This window comes from Cystoisospora suis (assembly GCF_002600585.1).
Source record: "Cystoisospora suis strain Wien I chromosome Unknown contig_4149, whole genome shotgun sequence".
NCBI classification, from domain to species: Eukaryota; Apicomplexa; class Conoidasida; order Eucoccidiorida; family Sarcocystidae; genus Cystoisospora; species Cystoisospora suis.
The window spans coordinates 20,563-45,280 of record NW_027156941.1 but is presented as its reverse complement, the minus strand read 5'-3'; the positions used below and the strand labels follow the sequence as shown (position 1 = coordinate 45,280).

Sequence of the window (24,718 nt, the reverse complement as noted above, 5' to 3'; positions counted from 1 at the left end):
GGATGCCATTCTGCAGAACCCAGACCCTCGTGCTCATCAGTCCATCTGCTTCCGTACATCAAAGTCGGCTGACACTGCAGAGGTGCCGCTTCTACGAATTTTCTTCAGTTAAGATGACGGCACTATCTAAGCTCGCGCTGGTTTGTAGCGTTCTGGGGACAGCTGCAGTTTACGCTACAGGACTGCCTATTGCGACAGGGAATGTGGTACGACGCATTTCAGCAATGCTAATGGCATAACCCTCACTTGTCTAAGCACGCAGAATGCCGTCTGTCGTTATGTGGGCACGGCAGTAAGTAATTATGGCGAGCGCTTCGCCAAGTACCAGGTGCCCGAGGTACGGATCTCGCTACCCCCACGAGATTTGTTGACTACTCCACTTCTCGGGTCAGCACTGCGAGGCATACCGTGGGATCGGAGAGGTAATGAGGCACCAACTCCGCAACGCCGCGCATCGTCAGTGACATCTGCACCAGGATACCTTGCGCAAGTACAACGCCTTGGACAAGGTAAGACACCCCCGCAGCTAGTACGTGCTCGAGGGCTCCTGCAGACGCTTTCCTCGGTAGTCATGCTACAAAGACGTTGCCGGTTCCCTCTGCGCGGTGCAGTTCCAGGAGTATGAGGCTGGACCGACGTGCAGCCGAACAAAAGACTTGTTTTTCAAACTGATTCAAACATGCACGAAGGGAACAATCATGGCCGCGAATCACGCGGACTGCGTTACGTTCAACAGACACACAAAGACAATCGACGACCCAGCAATGTTCTGCATGTCTTCGCACCTGAAAGTAGACACAGGTAGCATGCTCCGCTCCCTGGTGACACAGTACCTTCTGAAGCTATGCTTTTTCTCGTAGGAGAGGCCGAGGAGGGCACTGCGGGCAGCTTCGAGATGAAGACGTTCGGAAAGGGCGAGCAACTCGACTGCAGGCGAATTGCCGTAAAGGAACGCGTCTTGAGCCAATAGGGCACCCCCCGAAGCTCTTTCGATTCAGGAGAACTACAATGCTTGCCAGATTGTCGCTGTTGGGCTTCTAGGTGGGTAGCATGATTAACTGAAAGAAATCTCAGATATATCACATATCACAGGCTACTCCGACCATTACTGCACCGGCGGCGGATTTCCCGCGTACTGCAACAAGTATCCTACGGGTCTGTTCCTGACGCTGGAGGGCGAGTGCTGCCTCGTTACTCAAATCTGGACCAGTGGTCAGGGACCCCCTGTTCTCTACAATATGCAAAAATCTTGCCGTCCCCTACATCATCGAAGCAAACGCTGGCCACGGTGTTCTGAGGTAAGCTCCTCCAGTGTCACGTGGACCTGCAGCGCCGAGATTGCCGGCTACAGACGCGCGAATATGTGCGACAACATGTACGAAAGCTTATTGGCTTTCCTCACTGCGCGCCGGGTAAGAAAAACCGGATATCGTTCTCGCAAACGCGGGCACATGCTTCTCTTCACCTTCAGGATGATGCAGCAAAGAAAGTGAGACAGATCATGACAACAGCGAAGGAAACCATCTCACTCTTCTTCTTTCAGTCTGAAGCAGCGTCTCTGAGTCTCGGTGGGAAACCCGAAACCGTGTTACTCTCCTTGCTCAGGGTGTACAACATGCCTATCAGAGTCTCTAGCAAATGAGTCTCAACTCGCCACTGGTTTCAAGTCTGGCGTTTTGGCGCTCGTAAGCTGTGCTGCTGAGCCGGGGGAATGAGTCTGCACGATCACTTTCGCTGCTTGCAGAGCCAGGCTGTCGAAGCACTTGACAGGTAGTTAACCTCCCAAACTGTGCCACTGGAAGCGCAACACATCGGCGGTGCTAGGGAGTCCACCACGACACTGAACATCTTGGCGAGCCTTTCGCAGCAAGGCTCAGCGTTTGATTCTCAGATTGTGAGCCCTGACCCTGCCTCGCGAGACGGATCCGAGCTTCATGCGGAGCTGTCCGCAGCACACTGCATTCCAAGAGTACAGCGCAGCCCTAGCAGCCGCTGGTAGGCCAGTACAACCGTTCGCGCCAGGGCGGATCTCATCACTCGACAAAATGAAGAGAACTCGGCATCCCGTCTGGAATACCCTACATTGACACCATCGCCAGAGGAGGTGCGGGCGCTATTATTCACCTCTCAGATTGAAACCAATCAAGACCCCTTTAGAATCTCGACATTTTTGCAAGAGCGTCCGGACCGATCGGACAGGCTGCCACAGACATGAGCAAAACTCTGGCTGCGGAAAGGAACCTCAGGGCATTAGTAAGACCAACAGGGGTCTGCGAATAATCAACTCGGTAACCCTGCGTTTAGATCGACCAAGGAGGACATGTCGCTTACGGACAGGTAGTTCGGTGCTCTGTTTTCGAGGAACGTCTATGCCTCAGTGAACAGCTTTCAGTCCTACGGGTTCTACCCGATTGGCTCGGACACGATCGAGGATGTCCGCACTCGTATTAGACAGCTGGATGAGTCCATTACCCCGTTTGCTGCGAGATACACAGCTGAAGTGATGGCAACCGAAGCGGTAAGCCGGTGCTGGCGCTTGGATCTCAGTCGGCTACTTTATTCGGATGTGTTTCAGCCCCCCGAAGGAGCTCTTCAAGGTAAGGCCTTTAGCGATGGCATGTGGACACAACCTATCTGCACGTGCTTTCTTTACCACCAATGGCGTCAGCTGCGTTTGAAGTCGATGGTGAGCGCTTGCTCCAAGTTTTGCTATCAAAATCCGGTGTGAATTTCTCCCGTGCAGCTAAGAGATACGGAGAGATTGCGGCAATGTACTCCGAACAGGTGCTCTTCTTTCAAACTGTAAATGCCGAAAAAAGTTGAGAGAAGCTGTTTGCAGATTTCCCTCTTGAAAAGCGTCCGATAAAACAGATTTACTACGCGCGAGCCCTTCCGAAGCGGCGACAACAGGAAAAGCGGCAAATACGAGTGTGTCAGGAAGAAAGCAAAGCTCCGAGAAGAACTGCTATAAGTAAACAGCCGCAAGATGCGTTCGCCGACACAGTCCAGGCTCCGCTGTAGAAAGGTTGGTGAGGAGCGAAAAAGTATGGCGGTGTCCCAGGAAAGTACGCGCGAGGGGCCTGGAGGACAGGTGGAAAGCCGACCCGTCCCGTTGCTGCTTGGAAGGCATGAGGTGCTCCCGCGGTTGTAGGAATCGCAGCGCTAGCAGCACCTGGGTGATCGAGTGGAGTGTCTCCGACAGGGTTGCTCATAGCGCGCTGTGCGGCAGCAACTTGCGCCTCCGCTGCCGCCACAGTCCCTGGACAACTTATGCGGGCACATATTCCTATTTTGCTTAAATTGCACGCTTGAACGCCACTGCACTGCATCCTGATGACGAAATTCCTCGTTGTAATTGAGTAAGTTTTGTCTTTTGGGACCGGCAACCACCTGAAGCGCACCCGAGAGACACACAGCTGCCAGAGCCTGTGCTAGGCGATTTGAGGCAAGAGACGGATACAGTGTTACTCCAGGCAAATACGCAGAACGCTTACCCGACACCATACATGGCAGTCTTTCTCGGGAGATTGACGATCGGGATCAGGGCCTCAACGTTCCCACAGATAGGCCTGGCCCCGCTGGCGGATCCGGATGTCAGCAATGACGACGAATGCGGATCCACGTACTTGACACTGAACGACATTTTCTTCGGTCCGTCGTCCTTCATACCATCCGATGGGAGTCGAAAAACCGCCAGTTGTACGCTCACCATGCGGTAGAAAGGGAAAGGGCGAACATTCCCTGGAAAAGCACACGCACACCCCGGGGCATTGTGAAGAGGAGGGACGTTATGATCAGTGTAAGGTTATGGAATGTAAACTTCACACTCAATGGGCGCACGGCGTGACCAGTAGCCCGCAGTCGCGGCCTCCTGAACTGGGGGTCCCCCCGCGGCCCGGCAGAGGAATTGCTAGGATCTGTGGTAAACAGTGCTGAGTAGTGCGCCGCCTGCCCGATGAAGTCTTACCAGTTTCTTGCAGTTCTTTGTAAGACTGTGTAACCTGCCGAAGATCTGGCATACACTTGGAGAAGTCTAATTCGGAGTTGTGATCCCACTTCACGTCAACTTCAACTGCTCCGGCACGCGACAGAGACTGCGCAGAAGAAAGACCCAGAGAACAAAGCGCCTAGAATTGTCGGGTAGCAAGCGGTGTGTTCGCGAAGCTCCTACTGATCGCTAAAAAAGACGTACGTGTTTGCTCGTAAACCAGCCGTTTGCAAGAACGATATCAGGCCGGGAAGAGGGTTTCCAGGCTTGGCACCGCGCTTCAGTTTCCCGACGGCCAAAGCAGCGTGTGCACTTGACTCCTTTCGCGCAACCTGGGAAAATGCAGTCGCACGGAGACGCACAGTGGGATGGTGACTCTCGGGGGAAGTCACGGTAGGATGCAAGGCACCCGCCGAGGAGGCGATACTTGCGCGAAGGTAAATCAACAATGAACGCAACCCGAATTTCTGCGGTGCTCGGAGCCACCGCCGCACCCAGTCAGCAGAGCGATGCACTCACCTGTGATAGGATTTTTGGGTCCAGCACCCGAGGCTACTGTTTGGCATCCAATGGCCGAGCAAGCCTCCTGGCCATCCGCGTAGCCGACACGGGGAGTGTCATGAGCCAGTTTCATGGGGGCCGAGTCAAACTGTACTGACGGAGCAGCCGGCGCGGCTGCTGGCGAAGTCCCAGTGGCTCCCTCTGTGTCCGACTCATAGTCCGGTTCTGGTTCTTTGCCTGGCGGGACCCCCGCTGCAGGTCCGCGTTGTTCGTCACCGGCATCGTCCTCTTCCGGTTCCTCTAAATACTCCTCACCCGATTCTCCCTCGCGAGCATCCTCGCTTGCGTCTGCCTCGGCGATGACCTGGGTAAATGACGTCTTTTCTGGGTGATTGCCGGGCGGGCCGACGTCCTCGTCACCAGGGCTAGACCTTCCGGGTTGCAATACAGCGACTGGTCCCAGGGAAAGCGTTCCAGAGTATCTTAGGCTGCTTCGGCGCAAGTCGGCGAAGCAGACTCCGCCTACCCAGGCCAAGTAGACCCAGAGCAACAGCAGTATTCGGAGGCGAAAGTCAGGACGCATGGCTGGGGTTCCACGTGGAACGTCACGCGTTAGCTGCGCCACGAGGAAACAAAGAGATCCAAAAGGACGGGTCAGGCCCAGCACACCAGCCCCGCTCCCTGAGTCCTGAAGAAGTCCTATCGTCGTAGAGTGTCCGCTGAGGCGACGCGGGGAGACGCGAGTAGGAGCTTTGTGCTGAAGCCACATCTAGACACATTTCCGGCCGTCTTTACCGCATGCATCCGAGTGCGGTTCCTGCCCAAACCTAAGAAACACTGGCCCAGCCTAGTTTCCTGGAAGCCTGCTGGAGCATGATTGGAATGTACCGGTTGTCAGATACACACCCCAGTCATTGCGTAGACTGGCTGAAGACGTCTGTCCTGCAGAAGACCGTGCACCTTCGCTTGCAGGCGGACGCAAGCAGCAACACGTGCCCGGCTGCGTTGCACTTCTCCTGATCACGACAGGTTTCAGATGATACTTCTCATGAAAAGGCACCCCCAAGGAACGCCGAAACGACCGACCTAGTGAAGAGAGTATGTTCTGCCCTACCTGTACTCATTCACAGGGAACTCACGAGTGCGATAGAAAGTGAGCTCTTCAGCTAGCCGCATGCCGCGGCCCCGGCTAGCCAAGACCATCCTGGGTAGAGTAAACCATGCGCATGTCCGACTTGCCAGACACCGGCTGGCATGTGTGTGACGGGATGTTGCACTCTACACAGCTGGGCGACGTGTCCCAGTGTTATCTGCGTCCGAAAGAAAACAGACGCCGTTTTACCACCTGTTTCCAGCAGTGCTGCCAGAGAAGGTCCCCATTAGGTCCTGGCGTTCCTACGTCCTCTAACTCCTTTAGTGTTGCGGAGGTTGAAGTGTATGGTGGCGTCGCCTGAGCCTTTCCGCGACTCAGCACTAGCTGACAGAGAACCTGGCCAGAGTGACTGCGTGCGGGCCTTGGTCTTCCGGTAAAGAGCAGCCTGTCAATGCACTTGCTCTTAAGACTGTAACTGAAGCTCCCACCGTGGGAGATACTCGGAGTGAAACATGAAATTTTGAACGCTGCAGCGACCTACGGCCCTGACGTGGCGACAGGGTGTGATGATCAGTAGAAAGTGTCCAGTGACCAAGAAAGTATGTCAAGCCTGGAAAAGAACTGGATCATCCAAACCGAATGGCTACGGACTGAGATTAGATTTCTGTTTCAATGTTGCCAGGGTCGCAAAAAAAACCGATGGTGAAAACCCATTCCAAGAGGGCGTACGCCGTGTAAAACGGGCGGCTGCCTGCGCGACCATCCAAACTGGTTTGGAGGCGGAACTGCTAGGCGACCACCTATCGGGGCAGCGGAGTATGAGGAATGCCCGGTCAGTATGGCCGCTTGCGGTGGCTGAGGCGACGATTGAATTATCGCTTCGAAGAGCTTTTCTTCCACTTCTGGAAGGGTGATAGGGCAGAGAATCCGCACACACCCTGTTATTTTTTCCCTTTTGCAGTCGTCATTCTTGCAGAGGACTTTCAGCACGAAGTCTGCGGTGGGCAGTGTTGCCGGACCGTAGGAGAGGAAGCTAAACCAGCTGCACGAAAGGGCGCAGGATACAGATGAGACAGGAGTGGCTCGCCAGCACATATCAGGAACGTCTCCTGATGTGCCTGTTGCCCGCTATGTCCTGCCGTATCAATAAAGCTGACCACCGGATCTTACCTTCCAGCAAACATCAACTCTCGCGTGTTGCTCGCCAAGGGCGTGGGTCCCAAAGTGGCCTCGTCAGCAGGACATACAGGCTGCAGAGCCGGGGGGAGAGTGGCTATTGTCACCCGACTGGACTTATCCGGAAAGTGCAAAGAAAAGACGAGAGAGGTTGAAGCGCTATCTGTCGTCCCTCCTGGGCTTCTCTTTGCAGACCCAGACAACTCGGCAATCATTTGCACGGATGCCATCCGGTATAACCCCGCACTGCCTGGATTTCCTGAGCCGAAGCAAAGGGCACATGGATGCAGAAAACCCCGCCGCATGAAGGGTGGAACCGTCACTGACGTGCCCCGTCCGCAATGGACGAATCATGAAGGCGAGTCGAGAGCCCCTAGTTCTTTCATAACCAGATACTGTCCCTCCTCTTGGCAAGCTACTTTCGCCCAGCGGGAAACCACGTCAGTAGAAGTGCAGACGGCAGCACCAGAGAGCCGTACGGCTCGTCACAGGCGGAGTGTGAGTGATGACCGCTGTCTGCTGTCCTTTTTCGGAACTCACCCTTTTTTCGGAAAATCGATGCGACTTGTTTCAGATCGGGAGAGCAGTGATTCGAACCAACGATGTGCTGTCTGTCCCAAGCAATACGTATCAACAACTCCTCGCCAGCTGTGGCTGTCCCCTGGTACACAAACGCGTAGCAGCCCCACACACGAGCCTCCTTTGAAAGTTCGAATCCACTGTCGGCCGGTACTCGGACCAGCAATGCTTTCTCTTGTAGACGGGCTGGACACGAGCCGGTGTGAAAAACTACTCCGTCTTTTTTCTTAGCGTCTAGGCTTCAGCTCCCCGGTGTGAGGTGTCGTGAGCTACAATAGCAGATCTGATGTGCAAGAATATCACTGGATGCGCAAATGTTTTGCCTTGGCAGCCGCTGCAAAATCTGTCTACGTCCTTTCGTGGAGTGCAACAAAGAAATTTTGGAACCCAGACGCCCCCTTCATCCCACCCTGCGTGTGTGGCCACCGATATTGCACCTAGCTACCGAGCACCGCAGCCGCCACTTCATCAGCTGTCACCTTCGCAACCCGGAAGATTCCGTTCGCCAAAACAAGCTCTTTAGCGTCAGCCAGCCGCCATCCGCGACATCTAGCCTGCGGCGATTCTGTGTCAGCTCCAGTGCAGTCAGAGCAGGCGACAGTGGCTACGCAACCTGAACGCACACTGGGAAAGAAGAGACGTGTCTATTCGAGTCGCACTCGACCGTCGCTACTTGGGCGGCACTCCAGGAGATCAGGTGAACACGCACCACGGCTGACTTGTGGCGGCTGCCCGCCTTTTCAACGATACAAAGCCTCACTGTGTTACAGATTGAGAAGAACTGGAGATGCTGTGCACAAGGCGGTACGGCCGCGAGCTTGGACATGAAAAGAATACCCTCTAGGACGAAATCAGAAAGGGTCACCGTAGTGGGCACACTTTCTCGCTGTAGCTTCAAGGGACTATAAGGACTGCAGAGGAATGCAGAGAACATTGGCTGATGTCAGAGCCCCACAGAAGAGAAAAAGAAAAGCCAATGAGGACAACTTTCACACCTCCAACATGACAGAAGGAATCCTGTGTGGCGAAGCTTCAGCTTCTAGACCCACGTTGCTGATCTTGCGCCGTCTGGCCCATGCAACGCGCAGACATTCGTGACAGACCGAAACATGTAGCAAAGATGCCAGGGGAAGGCAGTTAAGTCGGATGAAAGAGGGCATTCTCCGCCTGGGTTTCCGGATACAAGTTACGTCTGCGTAACTTGTCGGCTACAGTATACTAGAGTCAGGGTTGCCGGACCGCCGTCATGATTTTCAGACTTGTTTCTCGGATCCTTACAGCTCGGGCAACATCTTGGCAGACCAAGAACTTTTTGCCGTATGGTGAAATTCTCAGTGTATATGCAGGTTTCTCACCTGTTAAACCGTTGGATCCGCCCCCTGAGGAACTGGTAACTCTCTTACAGCCGGCACGTACACATACAGCTTGGGCACTCGTATATCCAACATGAGGCGCGTTCTCGGAGGTTGGTGTGGAGGAGGGTGTCTTCCAACTTTCTGACTTCTTTCCGGGACGTGACGCAGCTGGTTCAGATGCTCGCCGTTGTCGTTTTTGTTGAGAGGGCCGTTCTCGTGAGGACGCATAGCTGTGGTCGTCTTCTTGCACTACTGTGCTGCGACTTCTTCCCTTTTTTCCTTCCGTCCCTCCTCGAGAAAATTTCTCTGTGTCTTCCTTCCACCTTGACTGCCCGTTTTCCTCGTGCTCGTCCAGCTCTTCGGCGGACTCCGCCGAGGCCGTTCTATTGCTGGCGGGTTTTTTGCCCGGTGCATCCTCACTCGGTACAGGTTCTTGGGCTTCCGCAGAAACCTCGCCCGGCTCGCCTGGCTCACTCCCATAGCCCTCGAAGTCCTGACTACCTTTCGACCCTGCACCGGATTCCACTACCGTGCGAGAGTCCGCGGCCTGAACATCCTCCTGTTCAGATTTTTCTAAGGTGCCGTCTTCAGAGTCACCATTGTAGTTGCTGGATCTCCTCGACGAGTCAGTGCCTACTTCGTTCCCTTGTCCATGCTGTCGTGTTTTCTCTGCCGTCGTGTCACGTGAAGCTTCGGGACGACCTCCTTCCGTTCCTGCTTTGCTTCTTTCGTTGCTCGAAGGCTGATTATCAGTGAAATCTTCCAGTTCGCTTCCGGTGTCACGCGCGCCTTGTGGACTTCCCGTCTCGGAGGCGCCAGCTGGAGGTTTGTCAGTAGTTTTGTCTTGGCGGTTTGCTCTTGCTGACTCAACCTGTGACCTGTCAATCTGAGAACCCCCCTCCTCATCTTGATCTTCCCCATGCGCCTGGTCTGACTGTTCCGCTTCCTCTGATGGAAGGTCTGAGGCGTCGTCGCTACGTCCGGGGTTGTCTGCTCCAGGGTCTCCCTTCATCCCTTGCTTCTCTGCCGAAGCATCCGTGTCCACACCCAGGCTGCCTTCTTCGTCCTTAGAGGCATTCCTTTCACCCGGACCTTCGCTGGCTCCCATGCTGCCTCCTCTACGTTCCTCCTCCTCCGACTCCATGGCGGAGCCCTCCGACTCTTTTTCTTCGCCCACTCCTACTTGCAGCCAGCTCGGATCTGCCGAGACATCCCCATCTGCTTCGGATAGAAATATGGCTTCATCGAATGGACGGCTAAGCAGACCCTGATAACGCTCCACAGATAGCCCGCTCACCGTTGGAATGCAGGTGGTGGCGTACTTCAGCAGTGGATATCCAGAAGCACAGAAAAGTAAGAGCAGGCCCCGGAGCCGCGGATCTGGCATGGTGACTATAGAGGTTTCGTCCTCGCTCACAAAGGCGTGTCCTGCAGTACTACTCTACTCATGAATACCCTGCGCCACTTGTCTACTGAAGACATTGCTAAGATGACGAGACGAAACACGGAGTGGAGAGCTAGCTGCAAATGGGAAGTGGCGAGAATGCCAAACGAGGCCGGATCCGAGACAAGACATGAGGAAACCGGGTTTTTAAGACTGTGTTGTCTAATCCCAAGCGGCCCCGACTGTTCCCTACTTTCAACGCCCGCTCTATCTCAACAAAGAACAGTGAGAAAGCCGTCACGACTACCATTTGAGGCTACAAATGGCACAGCGGTCGAAGTGCCGGCACCCCGTTCCTACTTCGGCAGTCATTTATCAAGCACTGTAAAGGAGACCTCGGCGAAAGGAAAAACCTGGGTGTAGTCAAGCAGCAACCAAATAATTGGGTAAAGAGCAATGCGCCTTCCGTAGGAGCCTTGCTGAAGGAGAATTTCACTTTAGAAGAGTCTACTCGTAGAGGCGCGTCAAAAATATGGGTGACTCACTATTTCGCGTATGAGAGAGCCAACATGCCGGACGCGACATGGGAATAGTCTTGTTTGTCTCCGGGGTGCAAAGCTGCCAGCACGTTTAGAAGACATCGGAGCTAGCGGGAGCGGGCGGTACTTCGGCTGAGCTCCGACCACTTTTGCAGTAGGGCACAGTAACAAATTAACGGAAAACAGCTCTTGCGGATGCTTTAAACCCGCCCGCCACTGCTTTCTCATCGTTTCTCGAGAGAGATGCAGCCAGCCGCACTGCGAGGAGCGGCGTGAGAGTGGCTCTCCGACGAAGGTCGCCGTTCTCAATCTTCACTGGACTTTTTCTGACTTCTCTGAGTGTTGCAGGATGCAATCCTGTGATTATTTTGAGGGTGGAGCTATGCGCTTGTACTTTCAGCGGCTTCAGCAACCCAACACACATCCTGCCAGGTTCCCTGCGGGAGAGGCGTGACAGTCTCTCAAGCGCAACAGCGGCAATCGGGCCTTGTCTTTCCTCGCATTTTTCTTATCTTTCTGGGCGGCTGTCTGGGCAGCGTTAAAATCTTTCCCTGGTGAAACTGCAGCCGTCAGCAGTGGGAGCCAGTGCTGTATTCCATTCGGGTCTGTGCCACTTTCCCGGGTGTATCTGTCCCATTCGCAGCTCGTCACGGAGAGCCCAAGCTTTTTTCTCCCTTCCTGAAGTTATCATTTATCTCTGCTTTTTCCAGCGCCTTCGTTTTCGTCCGTGTCGGCAGGGAAGGAGTTTCTCCTGGCTGAGCTGCGGTTGGTTGACTGTCAATCGTTTAGGGGGCAGCTTCCATTAGCACTACGCCCTGCTCACTCCGGTCAGTTGCTCCCGCTTTTTTTGAGAGGCTTCACTACACACCGTCAGCACATTTGCGTCGTGAGAAGGGAACGGTGCATTCCACGCCTGCCGTCAGCGGCGGTTCCCTTCTCTTTCTCACCACATAAGCCCTCGGAAATTTCCGAGCGTTTCGTGGGTCCGCTTTGCTCGGGAGAATTTCATTCCCTCTGATAGGACGGTTAAATGGCCTTCCCATTTCCATAACTTGTCTTCGGTGGACCCTGGGGCGCGGCCGGCTGATGGGACAACGCGTGTTTGTGGCGCGGTGGGAGTGCTTAGGGCAAGGAGTGGAAGCTTCCCTATCGCCCCAGGCTTCTCTTCATCTGAGGCACGTGGAAATCTCATCAAACCACGGCCTGACAAGCAAAATATTGCTATGTGAGCGACCCTGTTGCCGTTGCAACAGCATCTGTCCTGTCTCTACTTCGCCTGCGACAACATACGTGTTTTTTCGGGTGTATCGGCAGCGACTAGGTTGGTTCTGTGCGCGCCGCAGCGCATTGGGGAACCCAAGGCAAACAAATCGGACAGCACGTCGTCTCGCCCAGACTGAAGATCACCCCGATGCATCGTTCGCCTATGCAGGAGGCTACCCTGCTGCCTGGAAGGAGCTCGCACACCCAGGAAACTCGGAGTCCTCGGACTCCTGAAGTCGAGAATCCTGTCACGGGAGCAAGAAGGGAGGCTGGTGGCTGGGGTCTAGGCAGACAGTCAGATGAGGAGTTAGCGCAGCGTTTTTCTGCCGGCGCCCGCCTTTCCGGGTTTTATTCAGAAAACTCAGCTGAGGCGCCAGGATTCAAGAAGAGAGATAATGTGGAGTTCTTCGTACCGTACTCCGTGACCACGTTTCGCAGCAGACAGCAGCAACACAGAAATAGGGAACAAGAAAGGCCAAAGGACAATGACGCTGGTGGAGAAGGGAGGGGAGTCAGCAGTAGCTGTGGATTGTGGGATGAGACAGAGTCCGATGATACGCAACTTGGAGAAGTGAGCACCCGGAATGAAGCTTTCAAATCTGGCATATACAATCTATATTCGTTGATCACCGGGGCCTCCGTCTGGCGTTAGCACTACGTTTCGTTCGGTCGACAGGACACCTGTCATACGACATACACAGATCCGTTTCTTCACGTCAGTTTGTTGACCCGTGTACATGTCCTCGGCCTCACGCCTTCCGGTTATGTTGGTAACATGTAGCTTCGATCACGCTGCAGTTGCCATAAGCGGCGGGTCCCGTGTTTGCTAATTTTGACAGCTTTTTCGTGAGTGGATCCTTCTGGTGCAGGCATGCAGAGGTTTTAACCGCTGTCCGGCTGGAAGCATCTTGGTCCGCCTGCGTCTTGTGCATTTGCCTGTGCTCGCCCGCGGTATTGACACGTTCGCGTGGTCAAGCGCCCGACATCGCGACTCGCTTTTGGCGCGACCCCGTATCGTCCGAACATGCTTGCCCGCGGACGACGGACACTGATTTGACATGGCGGTACTTACCCTAGGCGAACAGCTGGAGCTGTCGGGTGGTCCAGTAGCTACACGGGCGTGCGTTTCTGTGGGGGTGACGTCCTCTGACGCACAATGGACCGTCTCGGAAAGCTGGTAGTGTCTACGTGATTTGAGCGAGTTTGATTGCACTCCCGCAAACTTTTGTCACTGTCGAGACTCTTTTACTTCTCTTCAACTGCTCCCCAGGTTAGCGATGCGGCTTCTGTCAGTACGGCCGCCCCCCCGGAAATTGCAACGAATCCGCTGCCAGGCCTCGTGGGGAGCCTTTGTCGCCAAACGGATGATTTGAACGATGAGCTAGACCACTTGATCCGCGCCCTTCTGCTCTACAACAAGAGGGCAAGTCTGTCTGCGCCTTCTGACGACTACCCGGACGAAGCTTCAGCGGTGGCCGCAGCTCTAGCCACAGTCAAGCAACAACATCAGGCCGATCTTGAAAGGATCCAAGAGGCCCGACTTAGAGACCGAGCTAAAAGCGACGTGCAGATTGCAAAACTCCAGGGTCAAGTTCAGCACCTTCAAGCTGAATGTAAAGAGCTTCAAGAATCTCTCACAGAAAAGGAGTTAAGCTACCGACGCCTTCAGGTACTCTGATATGTTTTTTCACGGTTTGTAGTCGGCTTTTTTGTCACTGCATCGTGGCCAAGAAGTTCTTGGGTTAGACGCGTGCTCTGTGACAGCCGTGATGAGATTACCGTACGAGTATTCGTTACGCACGACCGTTCTTGCGTGCTGAACTCCGTCACGTTGAGCCAAGCTACTCGTGTGGTGCAATCCGGTTGTCACGTTAGCCCTTCAGCTGGCTTAAGGAAAACGGACGGCGGGGGGATCCGTCACGGCGGCAGAAAATAGTCGCCCAGGCCCTGTGCGCGAAGCGGCGCCCGTCTTGATTCTGAATGTCCCTGTTGTTGCTTCGCTGTTTTCCCTTGTGAAATACAGGCGCACATAAAGGCGCTCCAAGCCGTTCGGCACCAGAAGGCACCCGCCGAGTCAGAAGCTGACGTCCTCTACGCGTCTCTCCTACTTCAGCCCGACGAAGTACAAGGTCCGCTTGACGAGGACAACGAGGTTACTACCCTTACCCAAACCTGCCAACGTCTTGCGCAGAACGTTGGTGTTGGCCTGCGCGGAAAGAAGTTGAAGGAGCCGGGATCAGTACCAGAGTCGCCGGCTGATTTCCTTAAGACAGAATTCGAGCTCAAACTCCAGAGTTTGCGCAGCCTCAAGGGATCCCATGCACCGGCACTGCACGAATGGCTTCGTCTCTTTGTCTCTGCCTGGAAGACTCTTCAGGTACGTTTGTCCGGGCTTTAGCAGATACGGACACACCACGTTAGAATCGCGTCCAGAGCTTCTGACGTTTGATGTCTCGGGTGTGTGCAAGTTTCCCTGTACTTTGCATGTTACTATGGTTTCGCACGGAAAAGCTTACTCGCCTATCCGGCTGAATGTGAGGCTTGCCACAGTCCAAGGGAAGCACTCGCTACTATCACGATCACGTGGGTTTGTGAAGGTACAGGGGCAGGATTGCCTGGGGCACGATTGAGGAGTGCCCCTGTGAAGCGGAGTCGCAGTAAACATCAAAGGATCGTGCCAAGCATCAAGAGTTGAACGGTGCACTCGGTCTTCCTTGCAGTTGTGGTAGCCACTCCATACGCCACACCTAGTCGTATCCGGAAGCTGCCTCATTCGTGGTCTAAGGAAGTTTACGTCGTTGTGGAATGTGCGTCTTCTCGGGTTTCTCCGCAGACAAGACTGAAGAGTGTTGCAATACCGGAGAAGTCGACAGAGAAGGTGTTGCAGCTAGCAAAGGAGAAGCTAGAGAAGGAAAGAGCGTTGACTTTCAAGGCGCTTATTCAGGTCCAGCAGGAGTCACTGCGGGTTATGAAACAGGTGCTTCCCACTTGCCTTCCCTGGTTGTAGGACTGCTTTCACCACCAACGCAACGCTGGGACATATCCCCACCAGTGAACTGCCTGCGCCCGTTTCAAGGCGGGCGTCCGTACGCATAGCGGGTTCGCTCCTAGGCAGTCCGTCCTTCCGCCGTGGTGCATACTCGCACGCAGTTCAATATACCTGGTCTTCCCCAGGGTCACGCTCCGGATTCTGAAAATTAGGCAACTGTGCCCGGCTTCTGAGCAGAACTTGTTCCCGAGAGAGGGAGTTTCGACTGCTGCCGTGGTTTCTATTCGACCCCTACCTGAACGGTCGGGAGGGGTCCAGGCGCGGTGGAAGGTGAAACGGTATCTTCCCGTATGGTTACACTTGCCATCAAGACTGCCGTTTAGGGTTAGGGTCACTACGTAGTATGCTGAGACGACTGCTTTGTGCTCAGGTGTTCGAAACCCCATGGAGAGCGGAAGAACTTGCGAAAGAGAACAAAGAGAAAGATCAACAGATTTGTTCACTCGAGAAAGATCTTCACGAAGTCCAGGCGGATAATGCGACTCTTGCTAAAGAACTGAAACGGCGGGGCCAAATCATCGAAGAACTTGGAGACAACAAGCGAACTCTATCTGTGAGTAACGACGGGGCGCGGGCTACCAGCTGGTATAATACCTCGCCTGTCTGAATATAGACACGAGTAGTTGGATGCGACAGCAGCTGTTCCCTGACTGCAGCATCGTGACTTTTTCGAGGCGGATTCGGCGGACCCTCACAAGAAGAGGGCTGCGCACACTGTTGCTAGGTATGAGTGTGCACATGTGTCTACACCGCCTCGGGGTCGCATCCGGATTGGGCTGGCTGCGTATCGTCTGATAATTCCTAATGGCGACGAAAGCAGATGCGTGAAGTATTGTGCCGTGCATGTCGGTGAAAGCGACTGTAGGTGGACTACCGAACAGTGCCCGTGTTTCCGGCTGTGTCTCCGACCCCCAGGCGGAGCTAGGACTGTGCCGAGCAGATCTTGACAATCGGTTTGAAGAGTTGCTTCAGAAGCGGGCAAAACTGCGCGTGACCCAAGAAGCCCTTCATGAAACAACCCAGTGCCTGGAAGCGGCGACGACGGAGCTGCGCGAAACCGAGCAAAGCTTGGAAGGAGTTGTTGCTAAACAGCGCTCAACCGAACGCCTTCTGGAAGAGGCACGCGTGGACCTCAGTGATAAGGAAGATCTTCTTGACGCTTTTCAGAAGGACCTAGAGAAGTTCGAAAAAGCAAATGCTCAGGTATGGCTGGCGGCATGCCTTCCGTTTTCTCGGCTCTCCATCCGTGTATTTGCCCTCGGGCATTTCGCAGTAGACTTGTTCAAAAGAATCTCGCGGGCACTCCCTCCTGCAGAGGTCTAGTGTGTTGTTGATTGGTTTCGCTCTGAACCCGCCCAAAGAGAACCAGTTCAGATGTGAGGCATTGGAAAGTAACCTTCCACAGATTGGTCATTCACAAGTACCGGTCTCCGGGCAAGCACCGCGGGAATGCACTGCCGTGAGCATGCCATTCTGATTATCGCTGGGACACAAGCTGTCATACCGTGTTGCTGTAGCAGTCTGCGCTCACATTCATGAAACCAAGGGAAGGGGTGTTCCAGTTTCCTTGCGTGAGGACGTCTGTTGTGGTTTTGGTATGACAACTTGGTTCCGGACATATGTTGAGGGGCAGAATCTTATGAGGTGGGCGAACACCTCACAGTCGCGCCCCCGGTAGAAGGTCACTTCAGCTTCGAGGCCAGATTGTAGGCGCCTTGCGTGTGGAAATATGGATTTCCGTGTCACCTGTGCAACTGCCAAGTGCAGACAGGGCCAGTCAAACAGCTCACTCGGTCCCTCTGGTATCGTTTGCAGTGACCTCAGGGGTTAGCTTGCGGGAATCAAGCGGCCTGTCTAATACCGGCCTGGAATGGTTGTTTGCCAAGCCCCATAGGATTTTCTATGCCCATCTTATTTGTCTGGTAACAGCTAACGGATGCCCTCAACGCTACCCGAGCAGAACTAGCAGAGACAACTATCGAGCTACATGCGGAGCGCTTAGCAGCATCTCAAGAACGAAGTCAGGAGGTTCAAGAGTGGCGACGGCGTCACAAGCAGGTAGAAGAGAATTTATTGGAAGCTTTGAAGAGGCAGAGGGGCCGCCCGGACAAGGCCAGCCTTCGTCACCGGTTCCGGATTCGTGCCCAGCCAATTTCCAAAAGCACGGCCCGTCGTGTCTTCGGACGTTTTAGGGCACGCCTCTATCTCTCCCACCTCAGCTCTCGTTCCCGCGGGCTTCGGCTTGCGAGGAGCGTGGAGGAAGCCGGGGAGAAGGAAAAACTCATTGGGCCTGAAAGCGCCGAGGCACTTCGCCGCCTTGAGAAGACGTGGGGATCGATTCTTGTTACAGTGGATAGAGTTGAGAAGCAGGTTCACGCAGTGTACTCATCTAGGCGGTCTTACACGGTCTTCTCCAGGGAGCTCAGGGGACTAGACAAAATACTAGGGGGCCTTCGACCCAGGTATGAGAAGGCACAGGCGGCATTCCAACTGTTGAAGGAAAGAGCCCAAGGGAGGACCAGCGGGAGTCGCCGGGGTGCAGGGGTTGGGAGAAAAGAAAGGAACAACGAGGAGGTGGTGAGGCCAAGGAAGGCAAAAGCTCCAAGAGGGTGGGGAAAGGCCAGCCGAAAGCTTGCAGAAGTGAAAAAAGCAGGAAAAAAAGCTAACTCGACCGCGGCGTCTAGGAGTGAAGCACACGTGAACCCTGCGACACGCGGACAGAAAAGGCTGGGGTTCAAGGAAGAGCCAAGGCCCTGTCCACACCGTCGACGAGTGAGCTCTTCTCTCGTATCTGTTTTGTCAAACACTGAAGAGGACGAAGAGCAAGAGGAGCTGATTAGCAAGTCTGAAGAGCTCAGGCTTGACAGGGGCAGGCAGAAGACGAATGAAGAAACAACTCGGGCACTTCCAGTAAATTCAGCGGTGGCAGAAGGAAGCTCGGAGCTCTCCGGAAGCAGGTACGGGGTAGTACCGGACAAGTGGAAGCTTATGTGTGTTCAGTTCCTTGCATGGAGTCTCTGTAACCCGGACACCCTGTCCGAGTCTCTGTGCACTCCGCGAGCTAGCATCCTGTCGACTTTCGACTTTGTGTGGCTAGTGGAAGTGGGGGCCTCCCACCACACGAGGCTGAGGAACACTATTGCGCTGAAAAATGAGGACGCTTAGCTGCGGAGTACCGCATGATGCACATTTCACCTTCTACCGTGGTGCGCCACAACAAGAAAATAACGCGGTTTGCACGGTAGAGGGCTGTCCTTTTTCAGTTCTTGACGTGTCCGGCCAGACTTTTCACCTCCATGAAGTAGGCGGCTCTCCAACACAACTTCAGAGAGAGAAGCTGAGACTGGCAGATGCTGGAGAACCTAGGCCTGCGGTCGTTCCCTGTAAATTTCTTTGCTACACCTTTATGGATGGAAAACTTGCCCTCTTTTTTTTAACCCGCTGCAGGAGCCTCAGCGAGAGGGAGTACGCCGAGGACTCGGGAGAAAGCAGACGTTCCGCTGGTTCGGTAGGTGCCGATTTCGTTCTTCGGAATGCCAAGAGAACTATCGGGTGTGCGTGTCCCAAGGTCATTCCGGAGTGGGGACTTTATCGGCTTTCGCACATGGGACTGGGATGACCAGCTGTCGCAAGGACCCGCCAACATTTTTAGCACTTCCTGCCTTCCCACCTCGTCTCCGTTCCTTTGCTGATCCTCTGCTGGGCAACAGTGTACTGTAGACTATAAACGCGGCGGGCACAAGCGTGTTGTCTGCCCGCCTGCACCGTGGACTGTCACTGCCTCTTTCCCGCTACATGAGTGGAACCAAGTCGCTTTCAATCTTCTTGTACCTCAACTAGTATCAGCTGCAAAGGTGAACTTCGCTTCATGTCTTCACTTTCGTTCGGAATGGTGATGCTCACTGCACTTCTATCCAATGCCAAGCTTGTTTTGTCGCTTTATATGCTGTATTGTACATCTCCCATGCGATTTGAGGACGCCTCCTCGTACGCAGCACATCGGGCTGACGACAAACGTGGAGACTTGTTGCCTGCTAAGCACTGTCTTAGCTTACGATTGATTGGTCAAAAGGACAGCCGTCGCCAGTTTGCTTTTGCGGTGTCTTCAGCTGTCGTCGTCTGAGGGCGGGCTCGGGGAAGGAAGAAGGATCAGGGTTTTCAACAGGGCGCGCGGTGCAGGGCGGAAGCGCTCGTTTTCGTCGGCATCTTTCACAGGTTGCGACTCTTTCAGGTTGAGTCGGGGCAACCGGTACAGCCAAAGAACTCGTTCGTGCTCTCCAGATTCCGGCGTCAACACCTACGCATTAGGAGGAAAAGAGCGATTCCAAGTTTCAGAGAACGAAGCCATGGAGGGTGTAGAGCTTTCCAGAGAGGTGAAGAGACTAGAAGTGAGCAGCTGCGATACACTGATGTCCGGGTACTCTCTTATGCATAGCCTCAGGGCATCGGGCGTCGGCTGGGCACTAGGGGGTAACTACAGCTTCCGGACTGCGGGTGGCAAACATTTTTCTCTGGTGGTGATGTTGGTCGGAGCTAACACGTCGGCCATGTCTATGAGTTTCTGAGGAGGTTCTCTGCTGATTGTTTCAGGGAGAGCTAAGACGTTCGCAAGCAATCATCAAGAAGATTGAAGAAACTCTGATGGTCCCGCAAGACTACTTCAAAAAGATGCGTGACCTGACGGAGGAGAATGTGCGGCTGAATCTTCTGATTTGTTCTCTCCGGGCGGACATTGAACGCGGGAAGCAGCAGAGGAAGGAGCTAGTAAGTCGAGAGCATCAAACACAAAACAACGAGGCGGGTGTCCGCAGGTGAATCACCGGAGTCCCTGCGTCGTCCGCCACAATTCGGGTACTCCCCGGTGGGCGACAGTCTTCTATTGTTTTGTTTGGGCACTGCTCCCGATAGCCTTTCGGAATCCCACATCTTTCCGAGAGCTGAGAGAAGGAGCCACTATGCGCCTTTCCGCGATCCGCGGAAAAAGCGTTTTTCTGTTTGATTTTGGAACTGGAGCTTCCGCCTGGGTACGCAGAAACTGAAGAGTGTACCACTGTCATCTCTCATTTGCTCGTACTCACTTGTTACTTCTTTGCGACCGGACTACTTCCAGGAAACGCTTCGACAAGCAGGGGTGGACTACTCCAAGTTCCAGGTGGAGACAGAGAAAAGAATTCGCGATTTGGAGAAGCAGCTCAGGCGCGAAGTCGCAGCCGCTGGACGGGCGACCGGTGCTTCGGCTGTTGTGGCAAAGGGTATGTCATGCAGTTACTTGTAGCGCCGGTTGAGGTTCTTTGCGAGATGCCGAAGCCCACGCTGTTTTGGGGTCAAGGCCGAAAGTACCGACGGCGGTCGGCGGTTGTGCGAAGGTTGGCTGTGAAACTTTACTTGGTGAATGTACTCGGCCTGGTGTAGTCGGTTAAGGCGACGGGAGAAGGCGTGCTTTCTAGGCAAACGCCATGACGCACAAACTGTATGTGAGCTCCTTTTTCTCCGGTGCAGCCTTTTGTATAGAGTAGCGCGTAACCTTGGTTCAGGATTCATCCTGTGACCTCTTGCTGTTTGTCTACAGAGACAATCACGTCTAAGCATCTGGAGAACATGCGCATTGAGCACCAGCTGGAAATACAGACTCTAAAGGATATGAATGCGTTGGAAATGGAGCGCCTTCGGCAGAACCACGATCGCGAGATTTCAGTGCTTCAGCAAGCCATTCAGTCTATCAAAGACAACGCTGCCTTAGAGTACAAGAAGGTTCGTCTTTCTCACCGAGAGCGAGACTGTTCATTTGCATGCAGCTCTGAAGTGTGCGGGTCACGGGTCACACAAAGTCAGTTCGTCGATGTTTCCCTGGCAGCAAGCCCACGTAAAGGTACTGCGATGGCTTCACCGGGCAATGCCGCTCTAAGGCAAATGCTTGTGCGCTGCACAAAAGCTACATTCGTTCGAACATCAAAGCAGTCGGCAAAAACTGCTTAGGTTTGTTCGGTGTTGGTCCCTCTTACTTGTCTGTCGCGGATCTAAGATTCGTGTGTTCGTGTTTCTCGACCCGGGCTGGCGACCTTTTCGGAGGGGAATGAGGAAAACGTGCATGATTTCAGCAGTCCGGTTGGGTGGGCCCTCTCGTCGCGTCGGTGGCAGAGTACACATTTTCGATAGTTACAAGCGCTGGCGCGTAAGATGATACTGCGCAGCACCTTGGATCCGTTTTACACACGTGTGGTCAGCTTCATAGGTGGTGCTGAGTTTAGTAGCCGCGGCTGAAATCCGATGAGTGCCGCTTTGTCTCTCGAGCCACGAACAGCTAACGGGACAAACTCGGGGGCAGAGGACTCCGTGAGCTTTTCTGGAACTGCTGCCGGAAGTACCGCAGAGTTCTCCTCACGTTACTTTGGCACCTGAGGCGCAGGCGGTGCTATGCATGCCTTTGCTGTAATGTCGTGTGGCCACCGCCGGCGAGCGAGGCTTTCCGTCGCCCTCGTGCAACCCCCCCGGAGAATACAATGCGTGTGACACGAATGGTCTCTCCCTTTGACATCAGGACGTCTTGGACGAGTCTCTGTTTTTCTGATCTCTTTCGAGTTGTGTGTATACCGCGCTAGGTACGCTAAGATCATTGAGCGCCATTTTGCTCCAGTGTGGAGCTCCATATGCTGGGGGCGTAACCCGGTGTCAGAATGTCATGTACCCGAACAGTCGGCCACACTGACGACATTGAGTATGCCTGCATGCTACCGGGAAGTGAGGTAATCCTAACTGAGTTTGGCCTGGAAAGCTTGCCATTCGTTTTTGCAGAAAGCACAGCTGCTGCAGCTCCAGCAGGAAGCAGCAATTGAGAAGATTCGATGCGACTTTGAGAGTCAGATTCGGGACTTGAGACAAGAATACGACCGCGAACTGCAAGGCAAGCAAATGGAGAAAACAGAGGCTTTGAGCCGGGCGGAGGTCGGGCAGCAGGCAGCCCTAGCTGAGGCAGCAAAGGACTACAACCGGAAGCTGAAAGAAGTTGAGAAACATTACGAAAAGCGCCTCCTCGAGCACCAAGTCAACACTGTCAAGGAGCGTGATGAACTGATAGCAAGGTGCGGAAGCTTTTACCCCCCGTCGCTGAGCTTTGGTTGGCACGCATTGTGTGTCTCGTGAGAAACCACATATTCCCGAGATCAACGTTCACGCAAAGCGAGTATTTCTACCTGACAGAACAGAGATCTGCACGCACACCGCACCATGTTGAATCGTCATGGTTGGTGGATGCCAGCTGCAGCAGGGGGTTAGAAGCACATCTCTTGGCGTAGCTTTTCAATTTTACCTGTGATCGTTTGCTTGTCCCCTCGTTCTGTCCCCCTTTTTCCAGATTCAAAGCGAAGTTAACGAAGTTGACGACTGAGTTGGAGGAAGAGAAGACAGCAGCTCAAAAATGTCGTGAGACGCACGAAGTGCGCCACGCGGAGGCAAAGCGTCAGATCGCGGAGCTTGAGCGCCAGCTGCGGGCAGAGTCCCTAGAGAAAGATGAGCTCAGGGAAGCAGTTGAACGGCAGACCGCCAGAGCGGACAACTTCCAAGAAGAGCTTGGCACCGCGAGGAGGCAAGGTCGTGGGAGTGTAGCGCCTCTGTCGGACCACGCTTGTCAGGCGGGGCCGGAAGTTCGCAGCCGTGGAACACAAGTAGAAGATACCGTCTTCGAATATATCAGAGAATGCACAGAAATTCTTCAGGAAGCAACGAACAATGGTGCAGAAGCTGCGCCATCCAGCATGGCAGATATCATGAATGATAGACAAGAGTTGCCTTCTGGTCCGGTGAAATGGATTCGGAGCGAGGGTAACTTCCTTACCAAGCCACCGGACCGAGTGTGGGCAGCCAGCTGTCTGGAAGAAGAAAAGCGTAGCGGACAAAAGAGCTTGTTTTCGAGTGACGATGAAGAGGAAAGTGCGCGGAAAGATGAAAGTAGTGGAACAAATCGGGAGAAAGATCTAAACACGACGAGTAAGAAAGATTATTCTCTCGAGGTCGGAGACCATAGATCGGTAAAGCTGTTAGGGAATGCAGATCGCATCCACAGCGACTCCGATAAGGAGGATGCGTCCTTTGACAAGGAAGACGCGCTCTTTCGAAAAGTAGCGGCCGTTGCACTTCGAGCGAAATCCAGAAGTCTTGAGCCTACAGCGTGCACACGTGCACGTGGCCGTGCAGTTTCTACAGAGAAGGATGCACCATCTTTGAATGCTTGCTCAAAGGAGGCGGCGGATTCCAGGGAGCCGCGACGGGTGCCGAAGACGCCATCGTCCGTGAGGTATCCTTCGTCGGCGAGGACGTCTTTCCCGTCCGCTGCGAGCACTCCCATCTCATCGCTTTTTGAGCGCCTGAAGGACAACCAGAGGTCTGTCCCGCAGCCGCGACAGTCACCGCATGAGGCCCGTATGCAGTCATCTGAGTCTGAAGTGCGTTCAGATGTCTCACCGTTCGACAGTCTGAGGGCGAGAGCGCTTGAGACGCTTCATCGCGCGCGTCCAAAAGACCAGCGAGCTGATTCTTTTTCGACTTTGGCTAACCGGAGTCGGGGCGAAAAGCGCTCGGAACAGGGGGCTGGGAGCACAGAAGGTGAAGGTTTGAGAAAAGGAGAGGCTGTTACGCCTACAAGCGGTTCTGCAGATAGTTTAGCAGAACCCAACTCTCCTAGGCGACAGGCTTCAGTCAAAAGTTTGGACGCGCAACTCTTCGGTCAGAGAGAGTCCCACGGGACGCCCTCCGGTCTAGCCAAGGAGGAAGGCACGGAACAGCTTCTCGGGGCTACCAGGCGCGACACTGAGCGGATCCAAGAGGGGCTCCTGACAGCCGCGGAAGAGGCAGAGACGAAGAGTTTCCGTGCTAAGGAGGAGACTGAGATTCTTCGGTTGCTTCAGCAGGCAGGTGAGCATAGTGAGGCTGACCTGCGCGAGGCTGACGCAAGCGATCTTTCTCGCCAGTCACGGGGTATCCTCGCCCGTACGGATATCAGCTTAATTTCGAGGACTCTCGACGCCGATCTCCGCAAACTTCGAGAACGAGCCAGGGCTCCCCACTACTCCATTCCCGAGGGCCGAGGCATTGCAGACAGGCGTCAGTCTGCACCACGCTCAAGCATAGTACCTCACCGGGACCTGCCTGTTAGAAACGAGGATTGCGGGATACGTTCTGCGCGGCTCTCGAACTCGCGTGGTTGGCACGCCGCCCTCGACGCATGGAAGGGGGCACCGGGGTCTTCGGGCGGTCCCAGTGAGTACTCAACAGGCCTTTCCCGGAACGGCAGAACTGAGGGAGTCAATATAGGTGGAGTCCTCCGGCACGAGACACAAGGTTCGGATCGGGAGTCCTATTTAACACGGAGTGACTGCCGACCTGGCGGAGGATGGACTCGCCGGCCTTCCGCGACAGACCGGAAGGAACGAGTATACAACACGGATGGAGATGTGAAGTGGAGCCAAACAGGACCCCAGGGTGAGCGGAGGGAAGACGAAGCTGCTGATGGACAGAGAAGCACGTCGTTGTTCCAGACGCTCTCTGGAACTGCACACCAGATCAACTTAGAAAGAAATGCCGTTAGATATGGGGTGAGGGAGATTGTGCGCAGAAACAAACAGCCGGCCATCAACAGTCACGCAGATCCTGCTGAAAAAATGAAGGTTTCAATCGCCGAACAAATGAAGGTAAGCCCGCCTGCGACTGACGTGACAAGTGCGGTGGAAAATGCGAGGCTACACGATATATTGTTCCCTCCGTGAGGACGAACAGCTGAATCAAATGCGTAACCTGCC

The 24,718-nt window shown here is 54.4% G+C and overlaps 3 protein-coding genes across 3 annotated transcripts; 2 read left to right on the top strand and 1 right to left on the bottom strand.

The window, feature by feature from the left end:
- Nucleotides 1-201: 201 nt before the first annotated feature.
- Nucleotides 202-2,728, top strand: CSUI_007728 (uncharacterized protein; the record flags this gene model as incomplete). The annotated part of the gene is given in 9 exon segments (XM_068067872.1): nucleotides 202-206; nucleotides 861-943; nucleotides 1,093-1,298; nucleotides 1,313-1,412; nucleotides 1,606-1,685; nucleotides 1,953-1,995; nucleotides 2,158-2,288; nucleotides 2,393-2,518; nucleotides 2,576-2,728. The coding sequence occupies 9 exon segments, from the start codon at nucleotides 202-204 to the stop codon at nucleotides 2,726-2,728; spliced, it is 927 nt and encodes a 308-aa protein (XP_067920159.1).
- Nucleotides 2,729-2,806: 78 nt separating this feature from the next.
- CSUI_007727 (uncharacterized protein) lies at nucleotides 2,807-10,600 on the bottom strand. Its single transcript, XM_068067871.1, has 9 exons — nucleotides 8,693-10,600; nucleotides 7,817-7,950; nucleotides 7,299-7,419; nucleotides 6,753-7,017; nucleotides 4,508-6,624; nucleotides 4,193-4,320; nucleotides 3,968-4,094; nucleotides 3,495-3,741; nucleotides 2,807-3,390 (listed from the first exon to the last, which is right to left on the bottom strand). Exons 1-5 carry the CDS (start codon nucleotides 10,077-10,079, stop codon nucleotides 6,252-6,254), a joined length of 2,280 nt encoding a protein of 759 aa, XP_067920158.1. The 5' UTR covers nucleotides 10,080-10,600; the 3' UTR covers nucleotides 2,807-3,390; nucleotides 3,495-3,741; nucleotides 3,968-4,094; nucleotides 4,193-4,320; nucleotides 4,508-6,251.
- A 141-nt stretch (nucleotides 10,601-10,741) lies between these two features.
- CSUI_007726 (uncharacterized protein) lies at nucleotides 10,742-24,685 on the top strand (the record flags this gene model as incomplete). Its single annotated transcript, XM_068067870.1, has 14 exons — nucleotides 10,742-12,449; nucleotides 13,149-13,547; nucleotides 13,902-14,255; nucleotides 14,712-14,855; nucleotides 15,298-15,480; nucleotides 15,843-16,130; nucleotides 16,857-17,884; nucleotides 18,375-18,435; nucleotides 19,037-19,315; nucleotides 19,518-19,691; nucleotides 20,038-20,179; nucleotides 20,497-20,678; nucleotides 21,720-22,006; nucleotides 22,279-24,685. The coding sequence occupies exons 1-14, from the start codon at nucleotides 12,027-12,029 to the stop codon at nucleotides 24,683-24,685; spliced, it is 6,351 nt and encodes a 2,116-aa protein (XP_067920157.1). The 5' UTR covers nucleotides 10,742-12,026.
- Nucleotides 24,686-24,718: the final 33 nt, after the last annotated feature.

Bases quoted from the DNA above. Each gene is read 5' to 3' on its own strand.
- CSUI_007727 (XM_068067871.1), bottom strand. From the start codon at position 10,079: ATGCCAGATCCGCGGCTCCGGGGCCTGCTCTTACTTTTCTGTGCTTCT. The intron at 7,951-8,692 runs GTGAGAAACCTG...GTGTGCGTTCAG, and splicing joins CGGATCCAACGGTTTAACAG to GTTGCGTAGCCACTGTCGCC. The intron at 7,018-7,298 runs GTGAGTTCCGAA...GCTTCGGCTCAG, and splicing joins ATCGATTTTCCGAAAAAAGG to GAAATCCAGGCAGTGCGGGG.